Below are 26185 nucleotides of genomic sequence, written 5' to 3'. Positions count from 1 at the left end.
ATTTATCAGATGAAGACCTGTGCTAATAGGTGTTAAATAGAGTTCAATGCAGGAAATTGAGAAGTAATGAGACTTAGAGCTGAAAGAATAAATTAAGAGGTGATCACATGGCCAGCGTGAGCCACCACATGAATGCTGAAAAGGAGGAGCCTGCCAGTCGGAGAGCCCCGGTTCTGAGGAGAGGTCAGACTGATGGACCCATCCCAAATGAGGCTGAGGGGTGGGCAAAAGCAATTAAGCAGTGACCATATTTCATCAGCTCTAGGGTGCACATTTTCTCATAATTTAATACCTTTGAAGTGAGGCTGCATCTTACAATCAATGGCATGTCATACTTTAATTGGCAGCATTTTTTCTCTCTTAGTGGTACATCAAATAAAGTGGTGCATCTTGTATAACTGAGGGCATCTCTGAGTCAATGAGAATATGGTCCCAGGTACCTTGAGCCAATCTCTTTCCTTGTCTGGGTCTTTTACATTGGGTGAGATGATCACCTATCCACTTACTTATTGAATCATTGTTTATTGAGCATCTATCATGTGTCAGATCCTGGGCTCACGCCCACGTGGTTGCTTTTTGAGTGTTTCTTCCACACCAGGCACTCTTCACACCTGTTGCCTTATCTGTTCCCAGCGATGATCCCACAGAGCAGAGATCATTGTTCCCATTGTTCTTCTCTGACAGGGGAGGTCACAGGAGGTTAAGTGACCTGCTCTAAATCCCACATGGGCTACTAACAGGCTGACTTGGGAGTTGATTCTCCCTTAGGGCCCTTAGCTCGTAATCAGTGCTGCTGTGGGTTCCAGCCAGTCCAAAAACATGCACAGGAGTAGAGAAGGCAAATGAGGAACAGGAGATACACAGGTGACCCATGAGAAGGAAGGAGACATCAGGGAGCTAAGCGAGATGTAAAGGAGTGCATACACGGGGCAGATGCCTTGATTTGGTTGAGCAGACACTGGAAGGAATAAAAGGAAGAGCGGCAGGGTGGAGTGGGGAAGGTTCAGAAGAGGGGGCTCCATGCATCTCATGAGTGAGCTAGGAGACAGTGGGGTCTGAAGACTGAATAAAGTCCAGGGTGGCTGGAGAAGGGAGTGGGGAAGGGAAGGATGATGCCCAGGGCTTCATGGCCAGGTAAGGAGTTCGTACTCCATCCTGAAAGCAATCAGAGGGTTGAAGTGAAAGTTCTCCAAGATCCTTGTACCCAGCATCTAATGATCTGCTGAATTCTGAGAGGAAGGCTCTGGAGCGAGGCCACCATATACAGTTGTTCGGGTTGAGTATTGCAAAGGGAAGCCTATGCAGAGTGATGATGAGAGCAAAAGCCCAGCCTATACTCCAACCCCTAAGCCACGTGCTCACAGGGCTGTGTCCCCTCAGAGTGGCCACTTGTGCTAATTTGCACAAAAGCCCAATAGAAACTAGCAAGGCTCCAGGTTAGAAGAGGCAAGCACTAGCTACCGTGTTTCCCCGAAAATAAGACATCCTCCGAAAATAAGACCTAGCGCATGGAAAAATAAGACATCCCCTGAAAATAAGACCTAGCGCATCTTTGGGAGCAAAAATTAATATAAGACACTGTCTTATTTTCCAGGAAACAGGGTACTATTGTGGTGCCCTATGTGTGTCAAGGCCTGGACTATACGGTAGCCTAGTGAAGGAAAACAAAATGGATGACACTCTTCGTTCTTGGAGGGCCACAGGGCTCAAGTAAAGGTTTTGTCATGGAAAGAATTTTTTTTCACTCCCACAAAACACACCTGGCCTTATTATAACAGCTTCCTTTTACTGAATGCCTACTATGTGCCAGCAGCTAGGTGCTTCCCATACCTTACCACTAATGCTCACATACCCCTGGAAATCAGGAGAGGGCTAGCCCACTTTCCATAGGAGGAAGCTCGAAGGTTCAGTGTCTTGCCCAAGCTCACACAGCAGGAACATGGAAGAACTCACACCTAATCCGCACAGACCCAACTAGGCAGCACAGCGATTTCTCCTCAAGGTGGGGGAACTGGTATTTATTGAATACAGATGCTGTTCCGGCACCTCCCATGCATTAACCCTTTCAGTCCTCATTACAGCCCACTGAGGTGGGACTTAAACTTTCTCTTCTGGAAAAAACAACAACAACAAAGCAGCTCAGGGAGATTGGGAGACTTGTCCAATGCTCTTAGCTAGCCCAGGCTTGAACCCACCTTTTTCCAATCCCTGCCCCTCTATTCTTACTCCTCTCCAACTATTTTAGGTCTCAGAGCTCCTTGTAGTAGGTAGGTGCCACTTCTCCATTCCTATTTCTCAAATTATTTTTTTAATATATATATATATATATATATATATATATATATATATATATATATATATATAATTGATTTTTTTACAGAGAGGAAGAGAGAGGGATAGAGTGTTAGAAACATCGATCAGCTGCCTCCTGCACACCCCCTACTAGAGTTGTGCCCGCAACCAAGGTACATGACCTTAACCGGAATTGAGCCCAGGACCTTTCAGTCCGCAGGCCGATGCTCTATCCATTGAGCCAAACCGGTTTCGGCCTATTCCTCAAATTCTGCTTTGAGACCTGACATAGAGCAGATGTGCAGCATATATTTGTTGAATGAATGAGTGAGCGAATGAACAAACAGGGACAGAAGTAAATTAGATGTATACCTTACCTGCAGGTAATCTAGCAACCTGAAAATGCCCCTTCCCCTTCATCGCTATATCTTTGGACACCCCAATGTGAGGAAGTTCAGGACACTAGAGTTTGTATGATATCATATACAAGATATGCTAATACCCTTCCCCAAAGGGGGAAATATCACTATGCATGATGAACTGTTTGTGGGATTAGTGAAGACGTGATATGAAATTCATCCTGATTCCCCACTTATTGAGAAGTGCTGTCCAATTTGTCTCAAATGTCACATCTCTATGTATTAATCTGCTACTCCGCAGCACTGATTAAGAGGAATATTCTGCAACTCCCAAGGCAAAGCCAAGGAAATGAAGCAAGTTCACTCAGGAAGTGCACACCATCCCTCCTGGGCAGAGGAAATGGACATTCATCACCTCCCGCCCTCGAGGAGGTCTTGCCAGGCCTGCTGTTCTGGCCCACAGTGGCCTGAATGGTGCAAATTGCATATTCAGTATATATATAGTTGAATAGCTTCCATTAGCCCAGTTTTGAGATGTCTGCATAATGTCCCAGAATTGGGGAACTCTTTCAGAGTGAGGAAATTATCTGAGGCTGAGACCAGGAAAAAGGAATCAGCAGGTCTAATTCCAGGAAGGAATGAGTCAGAAGGGATCCATTTCTGGGCCCTGATTTCCCTGTTTGCACAGGGGTGTGGCCACCTTCAACCCTGCTTCCACCTGCAGAAGCCAGGAAATGACTTGTCCTCCAAGCCTGCCTCTTCTGGTAGAGCAACAACGGGGTGCTCCATTTTGTCTGTCTGTCCCTCACACGTATGTCTTTCTGATCCTGTTGCACCATGCTGTGATTCTTGCACACAGGTGACATCACTGACCTTCCACAGGTGGCGAAAGCACTCCAAGGTGTTCTTTCAGAAGTGACACTGTATTGGGCTGTATTCCTTCCTTCCTCTTTGGGAATGTGGGGAATAGGAAGAGAGGAGACAAATGGTGACTTAAAATAAGGCTTGGATGAAAAATCAGGGAATGCATACAGTAGGTGCTCAGCAAACATTAGCTTAATTAATGGAAGAATCTCTACCGAGAAGTATATGTGTGATGTCTGGGCTGTTTTTCAGGTGATGAGGGGATCAAGGGTGGGCTTCAGGGTAACTGAATTATATGAAAAAATATGGAGAAGTGTCATGTTCATTTGTATGTGCATGCATGTGTATGTGTGTAGGCGTCTGTTTGGAAAGACAAATTCTACGGCCTACTGAATGTGTTACTGTAATCTTTAGCTCTAACACCATCATCTCTCTTAATACAGAGAAAAGAGGCCATGAAAAAACTGTGTCCGGCCTTGACCTCATCAGCTCCCATCCACCAGGTGACAGAGCCGGAGACCTCATCCTCATCAGACAGGTACTCTCTCTGGCAGTGCTGGGCTCCTGGATATGGAGAATCCTCCGGTCCTTCCCCGAAGAAGCCACAACCTGTTTGTAAGACTAGACATACCATGAACAACTGGTGTGCGGATCTGATGCAAACTCAGGAGCTGGGGGGCAGGCAGCTGGGGAGCTGGTTGGGACTGGGACCTCTGGACTTGATGTATCTTTCCTTCCATCTCCTAAAGAATCTCAGTTAAGTAAGGTCAGGATGAAGGTTACTTCATTAACTGGCTGACATTTATAGAGCCTGACAGTTTGCCAGGCCCTGTCACCGAGCACGTTATGTGAGCCCGTGCGTTCTCTCCTTTGATTGTCACAACTCCTTTGTGGGGTACTACCTGTGTTTCCCCGAAAATAAGACATCCCCTGAAAATAAGACCTAGCGCAACTTTGGGAGAAAAAATTAATATAAGACACTGTCTTATTTTCGGGGAAACAGGGTATTATTATCCTGGTTTTACAATGTGAAGGCCAGAGCTCAGGGAAATAAAATAACCTGCCTAATATCCCATAACAAGTGAGTGACAAAGATGGGGCTGGATGCCAGATTGGTTTGAACCCAGAACATGAGGTCTTCATCATTGCATTCTACCATCTCTCCCCTGATGGTGACCAGGGAGTTTGCAAAAATAAGATTCTTCATCCTTCTGGATTCTATGAGGATAGAGTAAGTGAACCAGAACAGGTTTGATGTTTAAGGAAGCCCTCTGTATTCTGGGAGTAAGATGACAAGATGAGAGATTTAGCTAAACAAAAATACCTGTTTTTAGATGTGGATGATTCAATAGATCTAACTGACCAAGACCAGCACTCAGAGATAGGTTCTCCTTCACAAACATGTCAGAGCATTGGCTCAAGGGTAATAAATATATGCTGATAAAATGCAAAGGTGCATCCAGGATCAAGCATGAAAATCCTGCTGGGACTCTTAATCTAATTGAGATTTTTCTGATCTGCTTTTAATTCTTGCTTACCTGCTGATCAGTATGGAATAGACAGAAACAATCCCATACAACCTTTGAGAGCTGTGTGTGGAGAAGGGGAAGCCTAGGGACGGGGTGGGAAAATCATCTCCAAACAGCAGCAAGAAACCTCAGGAGAGACACAAGGAGGGCAAATTGGGGAGTAATAGGTTTCCGCACACTCAAAAGGAGACACAGAAGGACACACAGTGAGCGTTAGCAGGTCAGAGACGGAAGGACACTCATGGAAACCAAGACCAACACTAGTGAATTCCAAAGGAATTTAAAAGTGAAATGGAACAATAAAAAAAAAAAAAAAACCCTCTGAAATAATAAGATGACCATTTAAATGACTATTTATCTGATCTTGGCAGAGAAAAGACCTTTCCAAAGGTAAAATAAAAATTAAAAAGTTTTAAATTACTGGCATAAAAATTAAAACCGCTGCACATCAAAAGGAAACTAATAACATTAATATCCTTAATATGCAAAACCACTTACAAAAAAGATAAGAAAAAAAATCCAACACCTGAAAAGAAAAGTAGGCAGAGGTAGGGACAGACAATTTACAAAATGATATACAAATGACCAGTAAGTGCTGACAGGTGCTCAACCTTCTCTATCATCAAAGAGATGCAAATTATAATCACAAATGAGGCTGCAGTTTTCACCCACTTTAATCAATGAAACTGATTTGAAGCTCACCACCACACAATGTAGGTCAAGTGCGGGAAATGGGCCCTCTTGTGCGCTGTCGGTGGACGTGTGCATCAGTGTAACTGTTGGAAAGGCGCTGTGCAATTATGTATTAAAACATAAAAATCTACCCCATCTTTGACCCAGCAACTGCACTTCCAAGAATTTATTCTAAGAAGATAATTAGATGAGGGTTTAAGTTGTATGTACAAGGATATTCTTCACCTAAATGTCCACAGAAGATGACTGGTTAAATAATTATGGTATATGCAAACCACAGCGGCTATCTCCCTGAGAGTCATTAGGAAGGACAAATCAGGACTACTTTTATTAACACAGAAGAATGTCGGCCTCATTAATCAGATTACAGAACTGCACATGTAGCATAACCCCAAGTGCACATAGATGTATCTGTGCAAGTGTATGTGTGTGTGTACAGAGAGCTGTCTAGCTGTGCACTCCCTGGAAGGGCAGAGGTGTGGCCAGACCCTCAATAATAGATGGGCAGCCCCAGCTGGGCAAGTGGGAAGGGGCAGATCTGGGAGTCAGGAGGAGGGATGAGTGGGGTGAGGGTTCCTGGGGAATTAATGCTAAGAAAGTGATTGCCAAATCTAGCAAATAAAAATATAGGATATTCAGTTAAATTTAAATTTCAAATGAACAATAGATAACTTTTTTTTAGTATAAGTATGTCCCAGGTAATATTTGGAATATATTTATACAAAAAAATATCAAATTTAAAAAAGCTGAATAATTAAAAATTCAAATGATCTGGGCATCCTGTACTCTATCCAGCAACCTGAACTGAGCAGCTCTGGAACACATCTCTTGCTGCCTCCCTGGAATGAGCCAGGCCAGCCTGTGTCATTCCCTGCTGCTGACTTAGCTGCGGTTTACCGGCCTATGAAATGGAGTCACCGATCTCTGCCTTCCTCCAGCAGTTTTGCAAGGAGCACAGAGTAAGAGAACAGTGTAGTCTTTAGCACCAGAAAAGCCATTTCTGACCATTAAATAGCCTTAAGCTGAACACAAAACTCCTCGAGTCCCAGCTCGTACATCTGTAAGATGCAGATAGCGATATCTGTCCACTAGGCTGTCATGGGGATTAAATGAGATAATGTATGATCAGTGCCTGGCATACAGTCAGCACTTAATACAACTATCCCCCAGTCCTTGGCTGCAGCCCATGCTCTTGCTCCCTGAGATTGCAAATCAAGCATCTTCTATCATCTCAGGATCTGACAACTGGCCTTTTTGATCTTCCCCTTGAAGCAGCAGCAGCTATGAGCTGACACTCTTCGCCTGACTTCACCTTTCTCCAAAATCCCAGTAGCAGTCGGGTTCCTTATCTGCACTTTTCACTCTCCAGAACAGGGTGGAGGAGGAACAAACTGGCTTTGATAGCAGACTATCAGGGATGTCAGCCAATAGGGGCCATCGAGTGCAGGGCCTGGTGTCATTTTGAAATGGGTGTGGTGACTTCCTGAATACAGACTCGAAGGAAGCTGTCCTGATTGGGGGAACACAGGTCAGTAGGGGGCCCCTTCTATGCAGCCTGTCTGCCTGCCTGCCTGGATGTTTGCTGCTGAGCAGCACAAATGACGACGGCGAACTCTGCCATGGAAGACAGGCTGACTTCCTTCCTGGAGAGCCACATCTTCGTCATCCTTTTGACTACTGACTTGCTGTGCCTCCACAATAAGGCCCAGAGAGCTTTTAAAAATCTTCCCAAGGTCAGTTATAAGCTTAAGCAGCTAGTGTTTATCAGCCAGTTCCCAAGTATGGCATTGTCTGGTAAGTCCAGTAACAGCAAGAGCCCAAACCACCGCTGTGGGTGCAGGCACCTTAAGCAATATACCCAGCATTGGCTGCCCCTCCTGGTCCCTCCCACCTTCCCTCCTTGCCCCTCTACTTCGGCTGTTCCAAAAGTCAGTGCAACTTCCATTTTTCCAAATGCACACACTACCCTGTGGTCCAGTCCTAAGGCAGATCCATGTGGCTTGGTGATAACCCCAGCCTTGGCTTCTCTGTGCCTGACCCCGCTGTCAGCACAGACGTCTGCTGGTCAGCACACAGACAGCAGCCAAGCAGACTGCAGAGTCGGCAGAAACCAAGGACTCCCTCGGCTATAGCAACCTGTTTGCACCAGTCCAGGGCTTGACGGGGCCCTGCCTGCAAGACTTGGTCAGCTTAGTGCCAATGACTTAGAGAGCTGACACCATCATGTGGCTGATGTAGGACAGGCCCTTGCTTCTACCCCTGGTTCTCCTGTGGAATGCATTCTCCCAACTGGGCTGCCTCTGAGGGTGCTGGGCAGGTGGGAGGAAGGACCCAGGGGCTTCTATTTTCTCCAAATGGCTTGCTGCCTTGTTTGAAACTCGGGCCCTTTGTGACTCTAATGGAAGCTCTGGCTCAGCTCGGTGCAGCAGAACTTTCTGTAATGATAGGAATGCTCTCTATCTGTCTACAAGGGCAGCCACAAGCCACATGTGGCTACTAAGCACTTGCTAATAGGCAAGTGTGACTGAGAAACTGAACTTTAAATTGTAATTAATTTTGATTAGTTTAAATGTAAATAGCCTTGTGTGGCTAATGGCTACTATGTTTCATAGCACAGCTCTCATAAAGGGCCAGAGCAAATATTTTAGATTTTGCAGGCCATATGGTCTCTGTGGCAATAACTCAACTCTGAAGTTGTAATCCATGCAAACAGTCACAGACAATATGTCAACAAATGGGCTTGTCTGGGTTCTAATAAAAGTTTATTTACAAAAAGGAGCCAGCGGCTGGATGAAGCCCTTAGGGAGGGAGGGAGGAAGCCTAGTTTGTTGATCCCTCTTCTAGACCCTTCCTAGGAAAAAATACATATATCCTTATACCTTCAGAATTTTGCCTCTAGTTACAAGGGGTCTGCAAACCTGTGATGCCCAACTACAGACCCTGCTCATGAAGTCCAGGCTGGAGCCTCTGGCTGCAAAAGGCCCTGTGAATGTAACCTCAGAACTGCTCTGCCCAATGACAAGTGTTTGCACTGATCCTGGGTGGGGCCAGTGAGGTCAGCATGTAAATAGGACTCTTTTTTCTTAAAGCCTCATGAGAGCCCAGATCTCAGACAAATATCTCCAAGGAATGTTGAAGAGGCCACCATGAGGGCCCAGCTGGTGGCACACAGGATTGCTGCAGGTACCAACCATGGTGTCACTGCCTCATTTCCCAGCCTTCCCCAAACACAGCCCATCTCCCTAAGGCCAACATACTGTGGATGGAGCTCAGGGTCAGAGAGCTCGCAGGAAGCTCCTGAAGAGATCTCCCTTGGGAAGGAAGTTGCAGCTCAAACTTCGGAGAGAACTGGTTTGGGTTCAGGGCCAGAGTTTCATGGTAAAGATGTAACCAGGATGACCAAGATCACGGGCTTGATATTGGGAGAAACTGGTTGTTTTTGAAAGGAAATTGGGCTATCTCAGGAGACCACCCTTTAAAGACACGTAGGTTTTTTTCAGGAGCCCTCAGTTAAAGGCATGTGGGACTTTCTCTGGAGCCTCCTCAGAAGCTTTAGTGAAAAAACAACAGACCTTCCCAGGAGCCTTTAATTGCTCAGGTTAAAGCATTAACTGTGTCCCCCACAGCACCAGGGGCGGATTGAGCCAAGAAGGTAAGATATGCCATCTCTCAGTGGCATATTTCTGCCAAGACAAAGGTGGAATCTATTTCTGTTTTGCTATAGAATATAGATGCTATTTAAGAAGGCATCACTACTTTTTTCAAATGAAGAAAATGTATTTAGACAGTCACAGAGGTAGCAGAAGTGAGCCATCTGGGCTGCATAGGTGCAGGACACAAGTTACAGAGGTAGAAGAAGGGCTCTTGGAGCTCAGGAGAGAGAAAGGCAAAGGTAAGGGGCCTGGGGGAAGAAGATAGGGGGTGGGGGTGGGGGTCGAGGAGGGGCAGGGGGGGAGGGGAGGAAGAGGGAAAGGCAAGGGCGAGGGCATGCTCAGATAGGTAGAGTGAGCCAGCGTCACTTATTTTTCAAGTTCTTGGAGGCAAGAGAAAGCAAGCTTTAGAATATCTGGCATGCTTTACTGGGGTATTATGTCATTACTGTTATTAATTATCATTAACAGTCTTAAAATAAGCCCATTAATGATCTCAACACGAAATAGCAGTGTGGGTCTTAGCCAAGAGCAGCATAATTACCTATTAATGAGATGTAAATTTCCCAGGGAAATGACAGAGATCCAGAAGTACCACCTTCTGAACTAACGCAATAAAGTTAATAATAATAATAGTGTATAATCTGAAGATATTAGTGTTAATTTGAATGCTAACACCATATTTAAACAGGCTGAGAGAAGTGGAAGTTATTTGCATAACTCAAACCAAGAAACCCTAATCCATGCTATTAAGGAAAAAGTAGCAATTGTTCTTCTCTGAATGATATAAAACTGACTCTTGGCTGTCACTATATTGAGCAGAAATTTTTTTCCCATGACTTATTTTATTGCTTTTACTTAGGGTTTATATCGCTCGTATTTCCAAAACCAAGCTGATGTACCTTATACAATTAAGCCCAGTAGAAAACAGAATTTAAAAAAATAAAAACAGAACAAAACCCAGTTAAGGGGACAGAGAAGTAGACATTACCAGGCCCTCAGGACAAACCACTGCCATTGAGCTGCGATTTCAATTCTCAGCTTCCTAGAAACACGGCCTGGGCAATTGAAGTAACTGAGTTACCAGTCAGTACCAGCCTTGTCAGGAGAGGCACAAGTCTGGAATGGAAGCAGCCCTTCCCGGCAGCCAGGAGCACCACAGCTCTGCCCGAGGCTATTCCACGTCAGGCCCGTGTGTCCAGGGCTGAGGGGCACCTACCTTCGTAGCTGGCGCGGAAGCCCTGTGCACTGACTGCGTAGTCACTGATGAGATGCAGAGAGAGGGTGGTGGCCGCGCTGACGATGGTGGCTGGCAGCTGAAAGCCTGTGAGCCTGAAAGACAAAGAGGTGCAATTTAGGGAGGATGATCCCCTGGGGAACTGTGCATCCAGGAAGCACTTATTGAGCACCTGTTGGATGCACAATGCTGACGTTGGCCCAGGGAGGAACACAGAAGAAGCCAAACACCAGTCATATCCAAGGTGTTCAAAGAGAAAGTGATGGAAACCAGGGGTCTTCTGCCACAGAAACATTGGGGGCTACTCCCCTGAACTATGGGCTATTCCTGACGTGGAGGCCTCCCTTGCGTGTGTCTCTTCTCTTTTCTCTCCCTTCTCTTTTTTCACCCTTTCTGGCTGAGGTCTTTTTAGGTTCTGGGTAGATTTCATCACAAAATGCACAACTAATAATTGCCAATAGACTATATTTTTTCACAAATTGAGAAAGATACATCCAACTCTAATAGAATGCTAATGCTTCTTTTCATACACCTTATTCTTTAAAAGGAATAAGGCTACTGCTTTTATAGAAATGATAAGTGCTGATTATTTTTAAAAGATGAAAGCAGAATAGAAAAAAAAAAAAAGCCCAGTGCAATCTAGAAATGATCATCCTTGACAGCTGGCACAGAAAGAAATGGAAGGATCAATAGATAGGATCAGAGTCAATGCAATAATTTCATACAAATGGGATCATACTGTACTAGCTTTTAAAATTAAAATGCTTAATTTTTTTCCCTTCAAGTTAAGTGAAGAAAAAGAAATGGTGAAGTGGACGGAATTATTGAACCTGAGGTAATGTGTTTAGCACAGAGAATCATTTTTAAAGATTCTCCAAATGTTAAAGAGATACAATATTGAAGCTTTCAATGAATGCGTGGGGACATATTTTAGGAAAGCTGTCCACTGCTGGGTGTCCACACATGTTGACCCCACAGGTGACCTGATTGTGAATACAAGTGGTGAAGAGATGGCAGTCTTCTGTCCATCTGTGTCCTTTGTTCCCTATCTTAGGCTTGCCCTGCCTCCCCTGACCCCCATCAGGGCTCTGGGAGGGAATTCAATGTTTACTCTTACACCCATTCTTAAGTAGTTTAGGGTATTGTGGTGTTCCTGGTGCCCTCTCTATACCTCCATTGCTGTATAATATCTGGATGCCCAGATGTCTCCTGGAGAGTATGAGGAGTTCAACAACTCAAATCAGACATTTATTAATGCCCACTGTGCTAGATGAAGCCCTTGCCCTTCCCACCATCCTAATCTTATAAGACTTGTATTAATCCAGAATAGATTTGAGGGAAACTGAAGAAAAAGTGATCAAACTGTGAAATGGGTGACCCAATAAGTCTCTTCAGGTATAACATCCAGCAAAGGATCCCTACCTCACACCATGTTCTCTCCCCTTCCCTGCCTCTGTCTCCCTCACTTTCTCACATGGGTCAAAACTTATATTTAAAACAATGAAACCATACATATTATAAGGAAATACACTATGTTTTAAATCATATTACACTAGAGAAGGTCTTTCTAGGGATGACATATTTAAATGGCTGCTCTGGTTGCTACTTGCTCATCGTTCTTCTGGAGAGCTGCTGTTTCATGGGGTCCTGACATGTATCTTCCTGCTCATGAGCCACGAAATTGGGCAAACGGCCAATTGTGGCATATCACTCATCTTTATGGACTGGCTTAAGGCAAGAAGAAGAGGGAAGAGGGCACATCATCCAGATAGGGTCATTCTGAGTCTTTCCATGGGATGTGACATACATACTCGGGAAGTCTTATTTTTGGATTCTAAATCATTAGAGTGAAAGGATGGGGGGCCAGCAGCCTTTTATCATTACACAGAACCTATCTGCTTTAGAAAAAATGATATCTCACATAGATATAGACAAAGCTGGACAGTGAGATGAGGTGAGACACAGAGACCTGATGACACACCGTTTAGATGCCTGACCCAGCCATGCAGAGATCTATATCTAGTGCCCAGTTACATAAGCCAACATCTTTCCTCCCTCCCCCCCCTTCCTCCCTCCCTTCCTTCTGTCCTTTCCTTCCTGCCTGCCTTGCCTTCCTTCCTTCCTTCTTTCCTTTTTTTTTTTTTTTTTTTTTTTGTTCAAGCTAGTTTGATTTGAGTTCTATCTCTTGAAACTGACTGAGTTCTATTAATAAAGCATGAAACCCCAGAGGCTTTAAAGCAAAATACTGATTTCATTATGTGAAAATTAAAAGCATGTATGGTGAGCAAAAGAAACTGTAAAAGAACATAATAAAGAGAAAGGGCAAATTGGGAAGATTATATATTATACATGATAGGAAGAGGGTTAGTATTCATAATCTATAAAGAACACTTATAAATCAATATGAAAAAGATACACAGGCAAGAGAAAAAAGGGCAAAGGTACAAATAGAAACAGAAAGCTATCCATCTAGTTAATATAAAAATATGAAAACTAAATTAACAAGACTCATTTTTCATCTACTAGACTAGCAAATTTCCAGAGCTAAGGACAACAGAGTCGGTAGTTATCAAAAGGATGCTAAGGGTGGGTCAGAGTGGCTCAGTTGGTTGAATGTTGTCTTGTGCACTATTTGATTTCAGGTCAGGGCACATATTTGGGTTGTGGGTTCGATCCCTGGTCAGGGCACATATGGAAGTCAACCTATCAATATTTCTCACACTGAATGTTTCTCTCTATCCTTCTGTCCCTTCCTCTCTTTAAGAATGCCCTCAAATGAAGATTTTTTAAAAAGAATAAGGAAATATGAAAAATTACCCACATACATTTGACAGCTTAGATGAGACTGACCAGTTTTATGTAAAGTACAAACTACCATTACCTTTCCATATGAAATAGAATAGCACTAGACTATTAAGGAAATTTATTTCATAATTTAAAATTCACCTTCCCCCAAATACACAGACCCAGATGGTTTCCCTGGAGAATTCTGTCAAATGTATAAAGAAAAATTAACACCAATTCTACTCAATCTCTTCCAGAAAATAGAGGAAGAACACTTTCCAGGTGCATTTGATGAGATCACTGTTGACCTAATACCAAAACCAAAGACTGTATGAGTAAAAAAAATAAAAGACCAATATCCTACATAAATATAAACAAAAATCCTTAACAAAATAATGGCAATGAGGATTCATCAATATATAAAAATAATTATACACTATGGCCAAGTGGGGATTATTCTAAGGATGCAAGCCTGGTTTAATATTTAAAAATAAATCAATGTAATTAATCATATTAACAGGCCAAAAGTAAAAAAAATAATAATAAATCACATGACCACATCAATTGATATAGAAAAAGCACTTGACAAAATTCAATATTCACTCATGATTTAAAAAATTCTCAGAAAACTAAACTAAAACTAAAACTAAGACTTTGTTTATCAACTTGATAAACAAAACCTACAAAAATCCTATAGCTAATATTGCATTTAATGGTGAAAGATAATACTTTTTCCTGAATATTGAAAATGAGGCAAGGATCCAACAATCCAATTAGAAAAATCAGCAAAAGACACAGACATTTTACTAAAGAAGATAAAGGTTGGCAAATAAATGCATGAAAAACATTCAACATCATTAACCATTTGGACAATGTAAGACCAGGATGAGGCATTACCACATACCATCAGAAGAGATAAAATAGAAAGTGACAACACCAATTGCTGGCAACAATAAGGAGAAACTGGATCTCTCATACATTGCTGGTGGGATGTAAAATGGCATAGCACTTGGAAATAGGAAGTCTAACATTCCTGCCATTTCGCCCAAAGAAATGAAAACCTGCCCTGCCCTTGACTGCCTTGATTGTTCATACGAGGCTTTTTTTTTTTTTTTCTAATAGCCCAAACGTGGAATGACAAAAATGTCCTACAATAATGGGTGAATGACTACACAAACTGAGGTATATCCATACCATAAAATATTACTCAGCAATAAAAAGGAATGGTTATCGATACATATAACAGTTTAGATGTATCTCAAGGGCATTATGCTGAGTGAAAAACAAGCTCATCTCAAAAGAATGACATAACAGATGATTCCACTTATTTAAGAAATTTGAAATGACAACATTAAAGAAACGGAAGACAGACTCATGGTTGCCAGTGGTTAGGGGCAGTGAGAGAAAGGACGTGGAGTGACCAGAAAGGAATGGCACCAGAGAGATGATGACAGTACAGTTCTGTATCTTGACTGCAGTGGTGGTGACATAAATCAGTTCACATGATAAAATGACATGGACATATACACACACACTGCACCAATGTTACTTTCCTGGTTTTGATACTGTACTATAGTGACAGGTGTACCCACTGGGGAAACTAGGAGAGCACATGGAACTACTCTGGACCATCCTTAAAACTTTCTGTGAATCTATAATTATTTCAAAATTAGAAGTTTAAAAAATTACATATGTGGCCTATCCCATTTTTCTATTGAAAAACAGCTCCTCATTCCTCCATTAGATCTGACCTTAACTCAGTCTACCTAGTTTGAGCCTTGAGCTCCCATTTGGTCCTTGCCAGGCCCCTCCTGTTCATTCCAGCACCTACAGTACCCCCCCACACACACATACACATTGGCTGGTTCCTTGGAAATGGACTGACCACTGGAACCAGAACCCTGGCCTCTAGGCCACCACTCACCTGTCCCTCAGCTTCCATGCACCAGATACCTCTACCCGACCACCAGATACTCATGTCCGTTGATGACAGATGCTTTTAGCATTAAAATACCAAATTGTCCCCAATGGGTCCAGATCTCTATCTGGATCTGGTCTCTACACTCCATCCTAGCTGACCTTGGTGCTCTCTTCCTCCAAATGGGCCTAATCCGTGGCAGCTGCAACTCGCCTCTCCCCCATGACCACCAGAATGTGCCCTTGGGTGCCCTTCCCGGAATTTATCTGGGGTGCGGCTTTTCCTTCGACAACATACAGCTTCCTGGAGGACTCTCACCCCTCACAAGCCTTCTCCCATGAAGTCATCTCTGGGATGACATTCTTCTCACTGAGGAGAACTTGTTGATTTTATTCCTCTAGTTAGTTCCACACCACTTTTGAGCTGCCATTGAAGATTCCAAACTCTCGTTTCTTGGTACTATATTTACACAAGCTGTGAAGAGCTAATGTACACTGTCAACAAACAATTACATTTTTATCACTTGCAATATATGGAATTGCGGCTTACTAGCCATTTTCTCTAATCAGATATTTATCGCTGCTCTGCTATTTCCCAGGCTTGGCAGATAAATTCTAACATGGAGGCTTCCTCAGAGGCACTAAAGCTGGAGGGGGTGTGAAAGCCTGATCTCGCCATCTGGGTACTTGAATCATCATTCCCACGTTTTTGCACTGACAACTCGCTCTTCCCTCATCCATACGTTATCACTGAATCAATTCCAGACAAGCTGATGACCCACGAGTCAGGAGGAGTTATCATGTTGGCGTGTCAGAGAAAGAGCAAATAAAACTTTCAGACCAGCCCATCTTTTATCTGACAAGTCCATTTACCATATTGAAATGAGGGAGATATCCTTCCATAGTAGAATCCAGACTTATTAGGGAAATGGGGTAAAATGATGGCAAAAAGGCAAGAGCCCAGTGCTGCTGTTGGTTAACTGATGAATCTAAAAGGTGCAGAGAAGAGCGTTTACAAACAGGTGCCTTAGCCACATTTGTAAACTAATACCCATCTTCCCCTTTAGCAAGGCTGTGGTCTTTCCCACTTCCTCCACAACCTTCCCTTTTTTCCTTCCTCTGTGCCTAGAGTAACCTAGGATCTTGGAAACTGGTTAAGTCCAGGACCGCATGCTTCTCACTCTCCCAGTTCAGACTCCATCAATGGCTTCCACTGTTCTTAGGATTAGGCCAGTGGTCGGCAAACCATAGCTCGCAAGCCACATGCAGCTCTTTGGCCCCTTGAGTGTGGCTCCTCCATAAAATACCACGGCCTGGGCAAGTCTATTTTGAAGAAGTGGCGTTAGAAGAAGTTTAAGTTTAAAAAATTTGGCTCTCAAAAGAGATTTCAATCGTTGTACTGTTGATATTTGGCTCTGTTGACTAATGAGTTTGCGGACCACTGGATTAGGCCAACATCCCTAATGAGTCCACAAAGCCTGTATGACCCGACCCTGCCCGATTCCCTGCCCTATACCCCACCGAGCTCCAGCTCCTCCAGTGCTCCAGTCTTCTTTGGTCAAAGGCAGGGGCGGGGGCGGGGGTCAGCCCTGAGTGCAGATAAGAAGGAATTTGTGAGGAATTTGAAAACAATAATAAAATGGACCTGTAAGTTCACTTATTATCACTGTGATTGTGCACTCCAAGAATGTCTGATAAAATACTCCTCCTCACCTTTCTCCCTGCCCTCCTCCTTGGTAGGCTGCTGGCTTCAGTTACTTCAATTTGCCACCCCACCCCCTTCCTCAGGGCCTTTGCACATGCTGCTTCCTTTTTAGGACGCTTGCTCCCATCCTCTCCACTTGTTTGTCTAATTGGCTCCTTCTCATCGTTCAAATCTCATTGCAAATGTCTCAATAGTATTTTCAGAAAGACCATCCAGACCAGTCTATTTATTTTACATTCTTACAAGTCCCTGTGGAAGTCACTGGTGCTTATGGATCTACAGCTTTCCTTCCAGGCACAAGATGGAATGGCACCTCCCCCTCCTTGCTGAGGTCTGGCACTGGCTTGCCAAGGATATGTGGGTGGCAGTGAAGTGTGCCATTTCTGGCAGGGAGCCTTGCGGAGTCTGTGCATCTTATGCTGAATTCCCCTGCTTCAGTAAACCTGGGTCCCTATCAGCAGGGTCCCTGAGTGATCCACTAAGCAGAGGACCCTGCAAACTGATTTTGTTGTTGCTGTGTTAACCCTCACTCAAAGATATTTTTCCACTGATTTTTTTAGAGAGAGGGGAAAGGAGCGGGAGAGACACACAGAGAGAAACATCCATGCAAGAGAGACACATTGATTGGCTGTCTCCCACATGCACCCTGACAAGGGCCTGGAATTGAGCCTGTAACCAAGGTATCTGCCCTTGACCTGAAATGAACCTGTAGCCCTTTGGTTCAAGAGCTGACATTCTATCCACCGAGCCAAACTAGCCAGGGCACAAACCCCTTTTGAACACGTAATATTGCAAGAAATAAATTTTTGGTGAGTTAGCCATTGAAATTGGAGCAGTGTTTCTTACCTGTGTTTTAAAATGTAGATTTTGGCTCTACAGTTGGTTTGGCTCAGTGCATAAAGCATCAGCCTGCAAATGAAGGGTCCCAAGTTTGATTCTGGTTAAGGGCACATGCCTAGGTTGCGGGCTTGATCCCCCACTGGGGGCATGCACAAGGCAGCCAAATGATGATTCTCTCTCATCACTGATATTTCTCTCTCTCTCCCTTTCCCTTCCTCTCTAAAATCAATCTTACCTAATAATAGACAAACGTGTACATTGACTATAACTCTGCTATGCCCAATAGCCAATCAGGGGGGAATATGCAAATTAGAAGGACAAAGATGGTGGCCACCCAACTGCTCTAGGTGCAGAGTGGCCAGGCAGGGCAGGACACCTGCTATGAGAGGGAGGGCAAGGGGATCTACAGGAGCGGCACTCCGGACCCACAGGGAAGATTAAGACTGCAGACTCCAGAGTCTACAGCAGAGGAACATGGCAGACTCCAGTCACAGTCTGCAGCGAAGACGAAGAAGGCAGACTCTGGCTGGAGCAAAGGCATGGGTCTCAGGTGCTGGAGGAAAACTGGTGCTGGAAGCCAAGGGAAGAAAGGCCTATTACATGAATCTCTTCGTGCAACAGGGCTTTAATAACAATATATATAAATAAATGCATCTATCTATCTATCTATCTATCTATCTATCTATCTATCTATCTATAATAGCAAGTTGACCAGTCACTATGATGCGCACTGACTACCAGGAGCAGACGCTCAATGCAGGAGCTGCCCCCTGGTGGTCAGTGCACTCCCATAGGACTGATGGGTGCCAGATGCTGGGCTCACTTCTGGCAAGCATAGCTGGTGTGAGCCTCTCAGGCCTCCAGGACAGCACTGAGAGGGGAGGGGCAGGGGCAGGGGCAGGGGCAGTGAAGCCAGGATGAGCAGGAGCAGTGTGGCGCCTGGCCTGGGCTCCTCCAGGGCTGCCTGCCACTTCACGCACTACTATATCCCTCAGTTTCAGCCCGATCCCCAAAAGCCTGAACCTGCAGTCCAACATCCCCCACGAGGTCCCAGATTGCTAGAGGGTGCAGGCCAGGCTGAGGGACCCCACTGGTGCATGAATCCATGCACTAATCCATGCACCAAGCCTCTAGTACATAAATAAATAATAAAATGTATATTTTATGGTAAGGCCAACAGATCAGAAGACAATTTCCATGGAAAATATTTTTTACTTGCAGTTCCCAAGAGGAGGGGACAAGCCAGGACACCCAAAACCACATGGGTTAGCAATAGGGTAATTCAGGAGGTGGGAAGAGCAGGAGGAAGGTGTGGGTAGGAGCCTTTACTCAGGTTTTCTAAGGGGAAGGAAAGGGTGAGGCAGGGTGAGCAGGCTGGTGGGTGAGGCAGGCCTGCACTAGTTTGAAAAATTCATAGGGCTCCAGGGTATAGGGACTACCCTTAGTTGCTCTAGGCCCTGGGCTGATTAGGGCAAGGGGATAGTGGTTCAGTAAGTGAAGAACTGTGAAGGAGGTGGGTGAGCTCTGGATTGGTTGATTTGCATATGAAAGGCTCCATCCCCTGAGAATCCTTTGCTATCTCTAGGAATTAGCTAACCTGGGAAGGGCTGCCTCTCCTGGTTCAGCAAGGGTCCCAGATGTCATAGCATCAGAAAATACAGAAAAGGAAAACATGATTAATGCACACAGCATGACAGGGCCCATCCTGACTAACACCTTTTGCTAGCATTCATCATATTCCTAATGAGATGTTTATTGGGGTAAATATATATATTATTTTTGTGATTGCTTTCTAAAGGTCCACTTACAATTCCATGAATGCAGTGGCTGTGTGGTGGGGCCCTACTGACTGGGACCACTGCTCTTGTCAGAGCTACAAGAGAGCTTGCTTTCCCCCTGAAATCCACCCAGTAAGGATACAACGAGAAGTTGGCAGTTTGCAACCCAGAAACCCAGAAGACAGTTCCCCCGATGATTATGGACTCTGATCTTGGACTCTGAGTCTCCAGAACCATGGGTAATAAATCTCTGCTGTTTATAAGTCACCCAAACCACATAATTTTTGTTACAGCAGCCCAAACTGATGAAGACAAATGCAGGATGAATGAATGAATGAATGAATGAATATTCCACTATTGGAGGGTGGACAGAAAAGGCCTGATGTCCTTTGAAAGACCAGTTTAGGAGGTTGGCCCTTGATGGCATCTGGGAATGTGAATTTCAGGGAACCCCACCCTTTCCTGAACTGAGGAGAGCGGCCTAAGCTATCTGTACAAACATTTGTACAAACACTGAACACCTGCTTTCCCTCTGGGGTTCTGGAACACTGATACACGTCAGGCAGAGGTGCCTATGTAATATGTCCCAATGACAACCCCGGGCACTGAGTCTCCAATGAGCTTCCCTGTGTGGCAGCATTCCACATTGCTGGGGGAGCAAACACATCCTGTGACCCCACTGGGACAGAGCTACTGGAAGCTCATGCCCGGTTGCCCCCACATGTCATCCCAGGCATAGCTTTCCTTTGCTGTTTGGCCCTGTATCCTTTCACTGTCATAAATCACAGCCATGAGTGCCACTGTATGCCGAGTCCTGTGAGTCCTCCCAGGGAATCACTGAATCTGAGGGTGGCCGTGGGGAACCCAACTAATGAACACAATCAGATTCTTCTGGAAAGTACAAATATTATCCCATTCTCCAAAGGCTATTCTAGGGTGCTTATTGGTTAAACATAACTGAGAAATACTGTGTTAACAAGGTCACAAAAGAGATCGTCAGATAATAAAACATAAAATGTTTATGGCGGCTTTTAATAAGCGAATAAACTCCCAAGGCAGGGATAGATTATGTAACAGCTCCCCCACCCATTTTATCATAGATCCTTTTATGTTTACAGCAGTGTGTGGGCTGGGGTTCTGGGGAACCTTCTTTGGGAAATAGCATGCCCAGTGAAGGCCGGTCACAGAGCTCAGGCTATTGCTATGTTAGCCCTGAGGCTGCTGATGCTCCCAGTCTCAGAAACCCTGAAACCTATGGCAACCAAAAGGCTTATGAGATGGTCCCTGTGCTGCCCCACAGTCTGAAAATCCTTGTACTAAATCCCCATTTCTGAGGGTAATCAATGTATGTTTTCTTCCTTTAGATCTTAAAGAGCTCAACTAATATAGAATTATCCAGGAATAAACAGTAATGTAGCAAATTGGGCCTTTATTGAATGGCTCTCATTTAAGGCTCTTAGCACATCAAACAGTGATATTAAAAAAGACATGTCAATTGACCTTGGAAATAAAGGAGTCAATGTAAGCAACATTTGTCACACTGACAGGCTTGGCAAATAGTGTTTTGATTTGCCAGCAGCCCTACTCCAGAGAGCAGCCACTAGTAGATACATAAACCATTAAGCTAAAAACAGAACTGTCATTACAGGCAACATCTAGTAATTTGCAGGTAATTGATGGACATTAGTCATAATCACACACAGTACACAGAAACACACATACACCCTACAGACACATGTTTTCTCTGGTAATTCCCATTTGCATTTCATCAGGAGCTTCTAAAACTGGGAAACTGGGAAAAATTGGATTTTCTGATTTCAAGTACAGGCAGTCCTCGGGTTACGACGGAGATTCCTTACTACAGCTCTACATAACACTATTTTCACCAAAATCACCGTAGTCGGAACCCACCTACATAAGCACCTATGTCACTCATGTGGAGCACATACACAGCAGTAATGAAGTGAAACAGTAAAAAAAAGTTAAAAGAAAGATAACAATTCCTGACCTTTACTTGTGGTAAATAAATAATAAAAATCATAAAGCACATATGCACATACATCAAAACGATGGAAATTTTTTTTAAATAAATACTATAAATGGGAGATGGCGATGTAATCATGAATTCAACAATCTAAGTCAAGTCAGAGGTAACCCAAGGAAAGCCTAGGGTTCCTTGTACCATAGGATGCTATAAGGAACTTACAAGAGCACACACACACACACACATACACACACACACACACACACACACACACACACACACACACACTAGAGGCCCAGTGAAAGAAATTTGTGCATTTGGAGGGGGTCCCTCAGCCAAGCCGGCGCCCTCTTGCAATCCAGGACCCCTCAGAGGATGTCGGACTGACAACTTAGGCCTGCTCCCTATTGGGCCTAAGCGGTCAGTCATACATCCTTAGCACTGCTAAAGGCAGGAGAGGCTCCTGCCACCACTGCTGCGTTCACCAGCCGTGAGCCCAGCTTCTGACTGAGCAGCCCTCCTGCTGTGGGAGCACTGACCACCAGGGAGCAGCTCCTGCACTGAGCACCTGTCCCCTGGTGGTCAGTGTGGATCATAGTGACCGGCCATTCACGGTTTGGTCAATTTGCATATTAGCCTTTTATTGTATAGGAGGATATATATCATAAACTCTTTTTTCTGAGAGCATCCTGTGTACTGGGGTTCTGTGGGACACTCTGGGAAGTGAAATGCCAGAGAAGACAGGTCATGGAGTTCATGCTGTTGCTACATTAGTCATGGGATGACTGAGATTCCTGGTCTCAGAAGCCCTGAAGCCCTAGTAACCAAACATCTGTAGAGATGGTTCTCATGTAAGATCTCCATATGTACTTTTTAGAATGCATGGCTTCAGGAGCAAGGTCTAGAGTCAATGCAGGCCCACGTACTGAGGTCTAAAAATAGACAAGCAGCACTCTATGCTCAGAATACCAATCCTCTAGTCACACTCACTCTTTCAACACCCAGGAGTATTTCCCATAGAACTGCAACAAGGAGTCCTGGGTATTCTCTCTTCACGTTCTATCCCAACAGTTCCCAAAACACGTTCCAAGGAACACTGTCCAATGTTATGTTAGTACACTTGCCTGAGAAAATGCACATATAATTTTGGGAAATGCTACATACAAAGTGAAACCATAGTTGCCAATCTAGATACCACAGTACCCTATGATGCTATAAGGAACTTACAAGAGCACTTGAGGGATATTTTAAATTTTCAAGGGAATCTGTGATACTCAATATCTGCTGGACACACAAAGTATCAGCTCAAGGTAGTTGAGTCTCAGCATGAAGGTATGTTCCAGGGGATGACATGGTATCTTTACAAAGCTGGGTGTTTGGTGGCTGGTGTGATAAAAAGTAGCACTGTGTTTAAATCAGCGTGGAATAGGATTTGAGGATGGTGACGTCCTACCTAAATCCAAAGTTTGAAAAGCTGTGCAGAGCCCGACAAGTACACATATTCCATTAGTAAGTAGATGTGGTTATTTGGGGATAAAATAAAAATGTGGTGTTTTGTTTTTTTTTCTTTCAATTTATAGTCATTATTTTTCCAAACAGCTACAATGTTGTTAAGACGTAAATATGCTTTCAGCTATTCAGACCTTACTACTTAATAAATGGGGCTGATAGGTACTTCTTTTACCCATGGAGCATTATGCAAATATTACTGAAGCACTTAACTGCACCTCAAACTAAGAAATGTTGAGGGAGAGAGGAACCAAGATGGCAGCGTAGATAAACACCTGAACTTGCCACCTCCCATAATCACATCAAAATTATAAGTAAAATAAAGAACCACCATCATCCAGAACCACTGGAAAGCTGGCTAAATATAAGCCCTACATCTAAGCACTTCCAAGCCCAATACAAAGAGGAGGAATCTACAGATCTCTCTGTAGCTCCTGTAGGGTGGCCCCAGGAAGTTACTGATGTTGCACCTCCCTGGAGACCTAAGAGCCAGTGTACCCAGTGGTCAATGTAGACCATACCAGATTATCCATAAGTGACGTACTCAAGGGACAGACTCAGTGAGCATCATATCCCCACTGAAATAAGTCCTGCTCCATAGGGGTGTCTCCTGCACAGCAGCTCTCCCACTGTAGCCACAGCTGGTCCTCACAGCCAATTGGCCTGGAAGTTAATTCCTCCCAGTGACACCATCAGCAATCAAGTCTCAACTACAACAAGACTGTGCTCACAGCCCACAAAGAAATGCATCTAGAGTTCTCAGCTCAGGTGACTGGGGAGGCTGAGTCACTGGGCCCTATAGGACACGTACTTTGCAAGGCCACTCTACCTACTCAAGGAGACAGCAGCCCTACCCAATACATAGAAACAAACACAGGGAAGCAACCAAAATGCGGAGACAAAGAAACGTGTCACAAATGAAAGAGGTGGAAGAATGCAAAGTACTGGATTTAGAGTTCAAAACCACAGTTATAAGGTTACTCAAGAATCTTCTAGAAACCTCCAAGGGATTTAGTGAGACTTTCAAGGATCTTAGTGAGAATGAAAAAAAAAAAAAAAAAAAAAAAAAGGAAAAAGACGAGTCAGAAATTAAACATACACTACTGACTGAAATAAAGAATAGCATGTAGGGATTCTGAAATAAAGAATAGCATGTAGGGATTCAACAGAAGAGTAAGGGATTCTGAGAACCCAATCAACAATTTGAAATATGAGGAGCAAAAAACAACCAATCAGAAGAACAAAAAGAAATAGGAGCTCACAATATATAAAGATAGCATAAGAAGCCTCTAGGACAACTTTGAGCATATCAAGATTCGCATTATGGGGGTTCCAGAAGAAGAGAGAAAGATATTGAAAACCTATTTGAAGAAATAATAACAGAAAATTTCCCCTGCTGGTGAAAGAAACAGACTTATAAGTCCAGGAAGTACAGAGAGTCCCAAACAAGAGGAACCCAATGAGGACCATACCAAGACACGTCATTATTAAAATGCCAAGGGCTAAAGAAAAAGAGAGACTCTTACAAATAGCAAAAGAAAAGCAGCTAGTTACCTACAGGGAATACCCATACAACTGTCAGCTGATTTCTCAGCAGACACTATGTAGATCAGAAGGGAGTGACAAGAAATATTCAAAGTGATAAATAACAAAGAGATACAACCAAGATTACTCTTACCCAGTAAAGCTATCATTTAGAATGGAAGGTCAAAGAGCTTCACAGACAGGAAAAAGCTAAAGGAGTTCATCACCATGAAACCAGTATTACATGAAACTAGAGGCCTGGTGCACGAATTTGTAAACGGGTGAGGTCCAGCCAGCCCACCCCAATAGGGGCCGATCCAGCCAGGCTGGCCAGGGGGATGGCCACGGTGGTTGGCCAGCTGGCCTCGCTGGTTGAACTCCCAGTTAAGGGACAATTTGTATATTAGCCTTTTATTATATAGGAAGTATGTTGAAAGGAGAAGGAGGAAAAGGAGAGGAAAGGGGAGGGGGAGGAGGAGGAGGAGGAGAAGAAAAATATGAACAACAAAATGGTAACAAATACATACCTATCAACAATTGAATCTAAAAATCAAAATAAATGAATAAGAATAAGAATAAGAAATCTAATGAAAAGAATAAACTTGAGAATAACATAGAATCAGAGGCATGGGAATGGAACAAACTGATGATTCTCAGAGGGAACGGAGTGGGGGGTGAGAAGAGATTATATAAAGATCTTATTTGCATATATGCATTACCTATGGACACAGACAATAGAGTGGCAAAGGCCTGGTGAGAACCAGGTGGAGGGGACACTGGGGTGGGGGAAATGAGGGACACCTGTAATAATCTCAACAATAAAGACTTAAAAAAAGAAAAAGAAATGTTGGGAACCTGTGCATTAGTGTATTAAAGTTTCTGAGACATCCCACAGCAAGAAAAATAGACAAAGTTGAAACCAACATCTTCCACATGTCTTGGTTCAGCCCACCCATGAACAGCATTCTTTATGACATCAGATTGAGTGATTTGGGTTAATATTACCCAGGATGTGCTCTATCATCTGACAGATTCAAAAAGAGGAAACAGAGGCTGATATATTTGTATTATTAACATTCAAAATTATTTTTCATCCCTTATTCATCCAACAAACATCATTTTTGTGCCCTATTAAATGTCATTACTATCTTCCTTTCTGAAGACAAAAACTTTTAAGATGGGACCTAGCTCCAAGGAGTTCAACCTGTAAAGAAGGCATTTACATTCATTTATCAGGAAATTCAGTCACTCCTCATCACTTTCATTACTGCCATTCTGATTCAGGCCACCTCCAGCTGTTGACTTGGTTATTGCACCAACCTCCTGATTGGTCTCCCTTCTTCCCCTTTGTCCTCTGACAGACCATTCTCAACACAGCAGCTGGCATGATCATTTAAGTCAGACTATGTCACTTCTCTGCTTAGAACCCTTCTAAAGGTGTCTCACTTGATTTAAGACAACACTAAGGTCTTCATAACAACCTACAGGTCCTGGGCAATCCTCTGCCACCTTTACGCACT

The 26185-nt window shown here is 43.8% G+C and overlaps 1 protein-coding gene across 8 annotated transcripts in view; it reads right to left on the bottom strand.

The window, feature by feature from the left end:
- CSMD2 (CUB and Sushi multiple domains 2) overlaps positions 1–26185 on the bottom strand; it is a 541275-nt gene that overhangs the window by 420702 nt on the left and 94388 nt on the right. For all 8 annotated transcript variants that reach the window (XM_084873018.1, XM_084873017.1, XM_084873019.1 and 5 more), the window contains exon 3: positions 10607–10719. In XM_084873018.1, the coding sequence (XP_084729144.1) occupies positions 10607–10719 (113 nt within the window). The remainder of the gene's footprint in view (positions 1–10606; positions 10720–26185) is intronic.

Source organism: Pipistrellus hanaki (assembly GCF_964339955.1).
Source record: "Pipistrellus hanaki genome assembly, chromosome: 2".
Classification (NCBI taxonomy): domain Eukaryota; kingdom Metazoa; phylum Chordata; class Mammalia; order Chiroptera; family Vespertilionidae; genus Pipistrellus; species Pipistrellus hanaki.
Note: the sequence above shows the minus strand (reverse complement) of the source record. Positions and strands in the feature narration are given on the sequence as shown.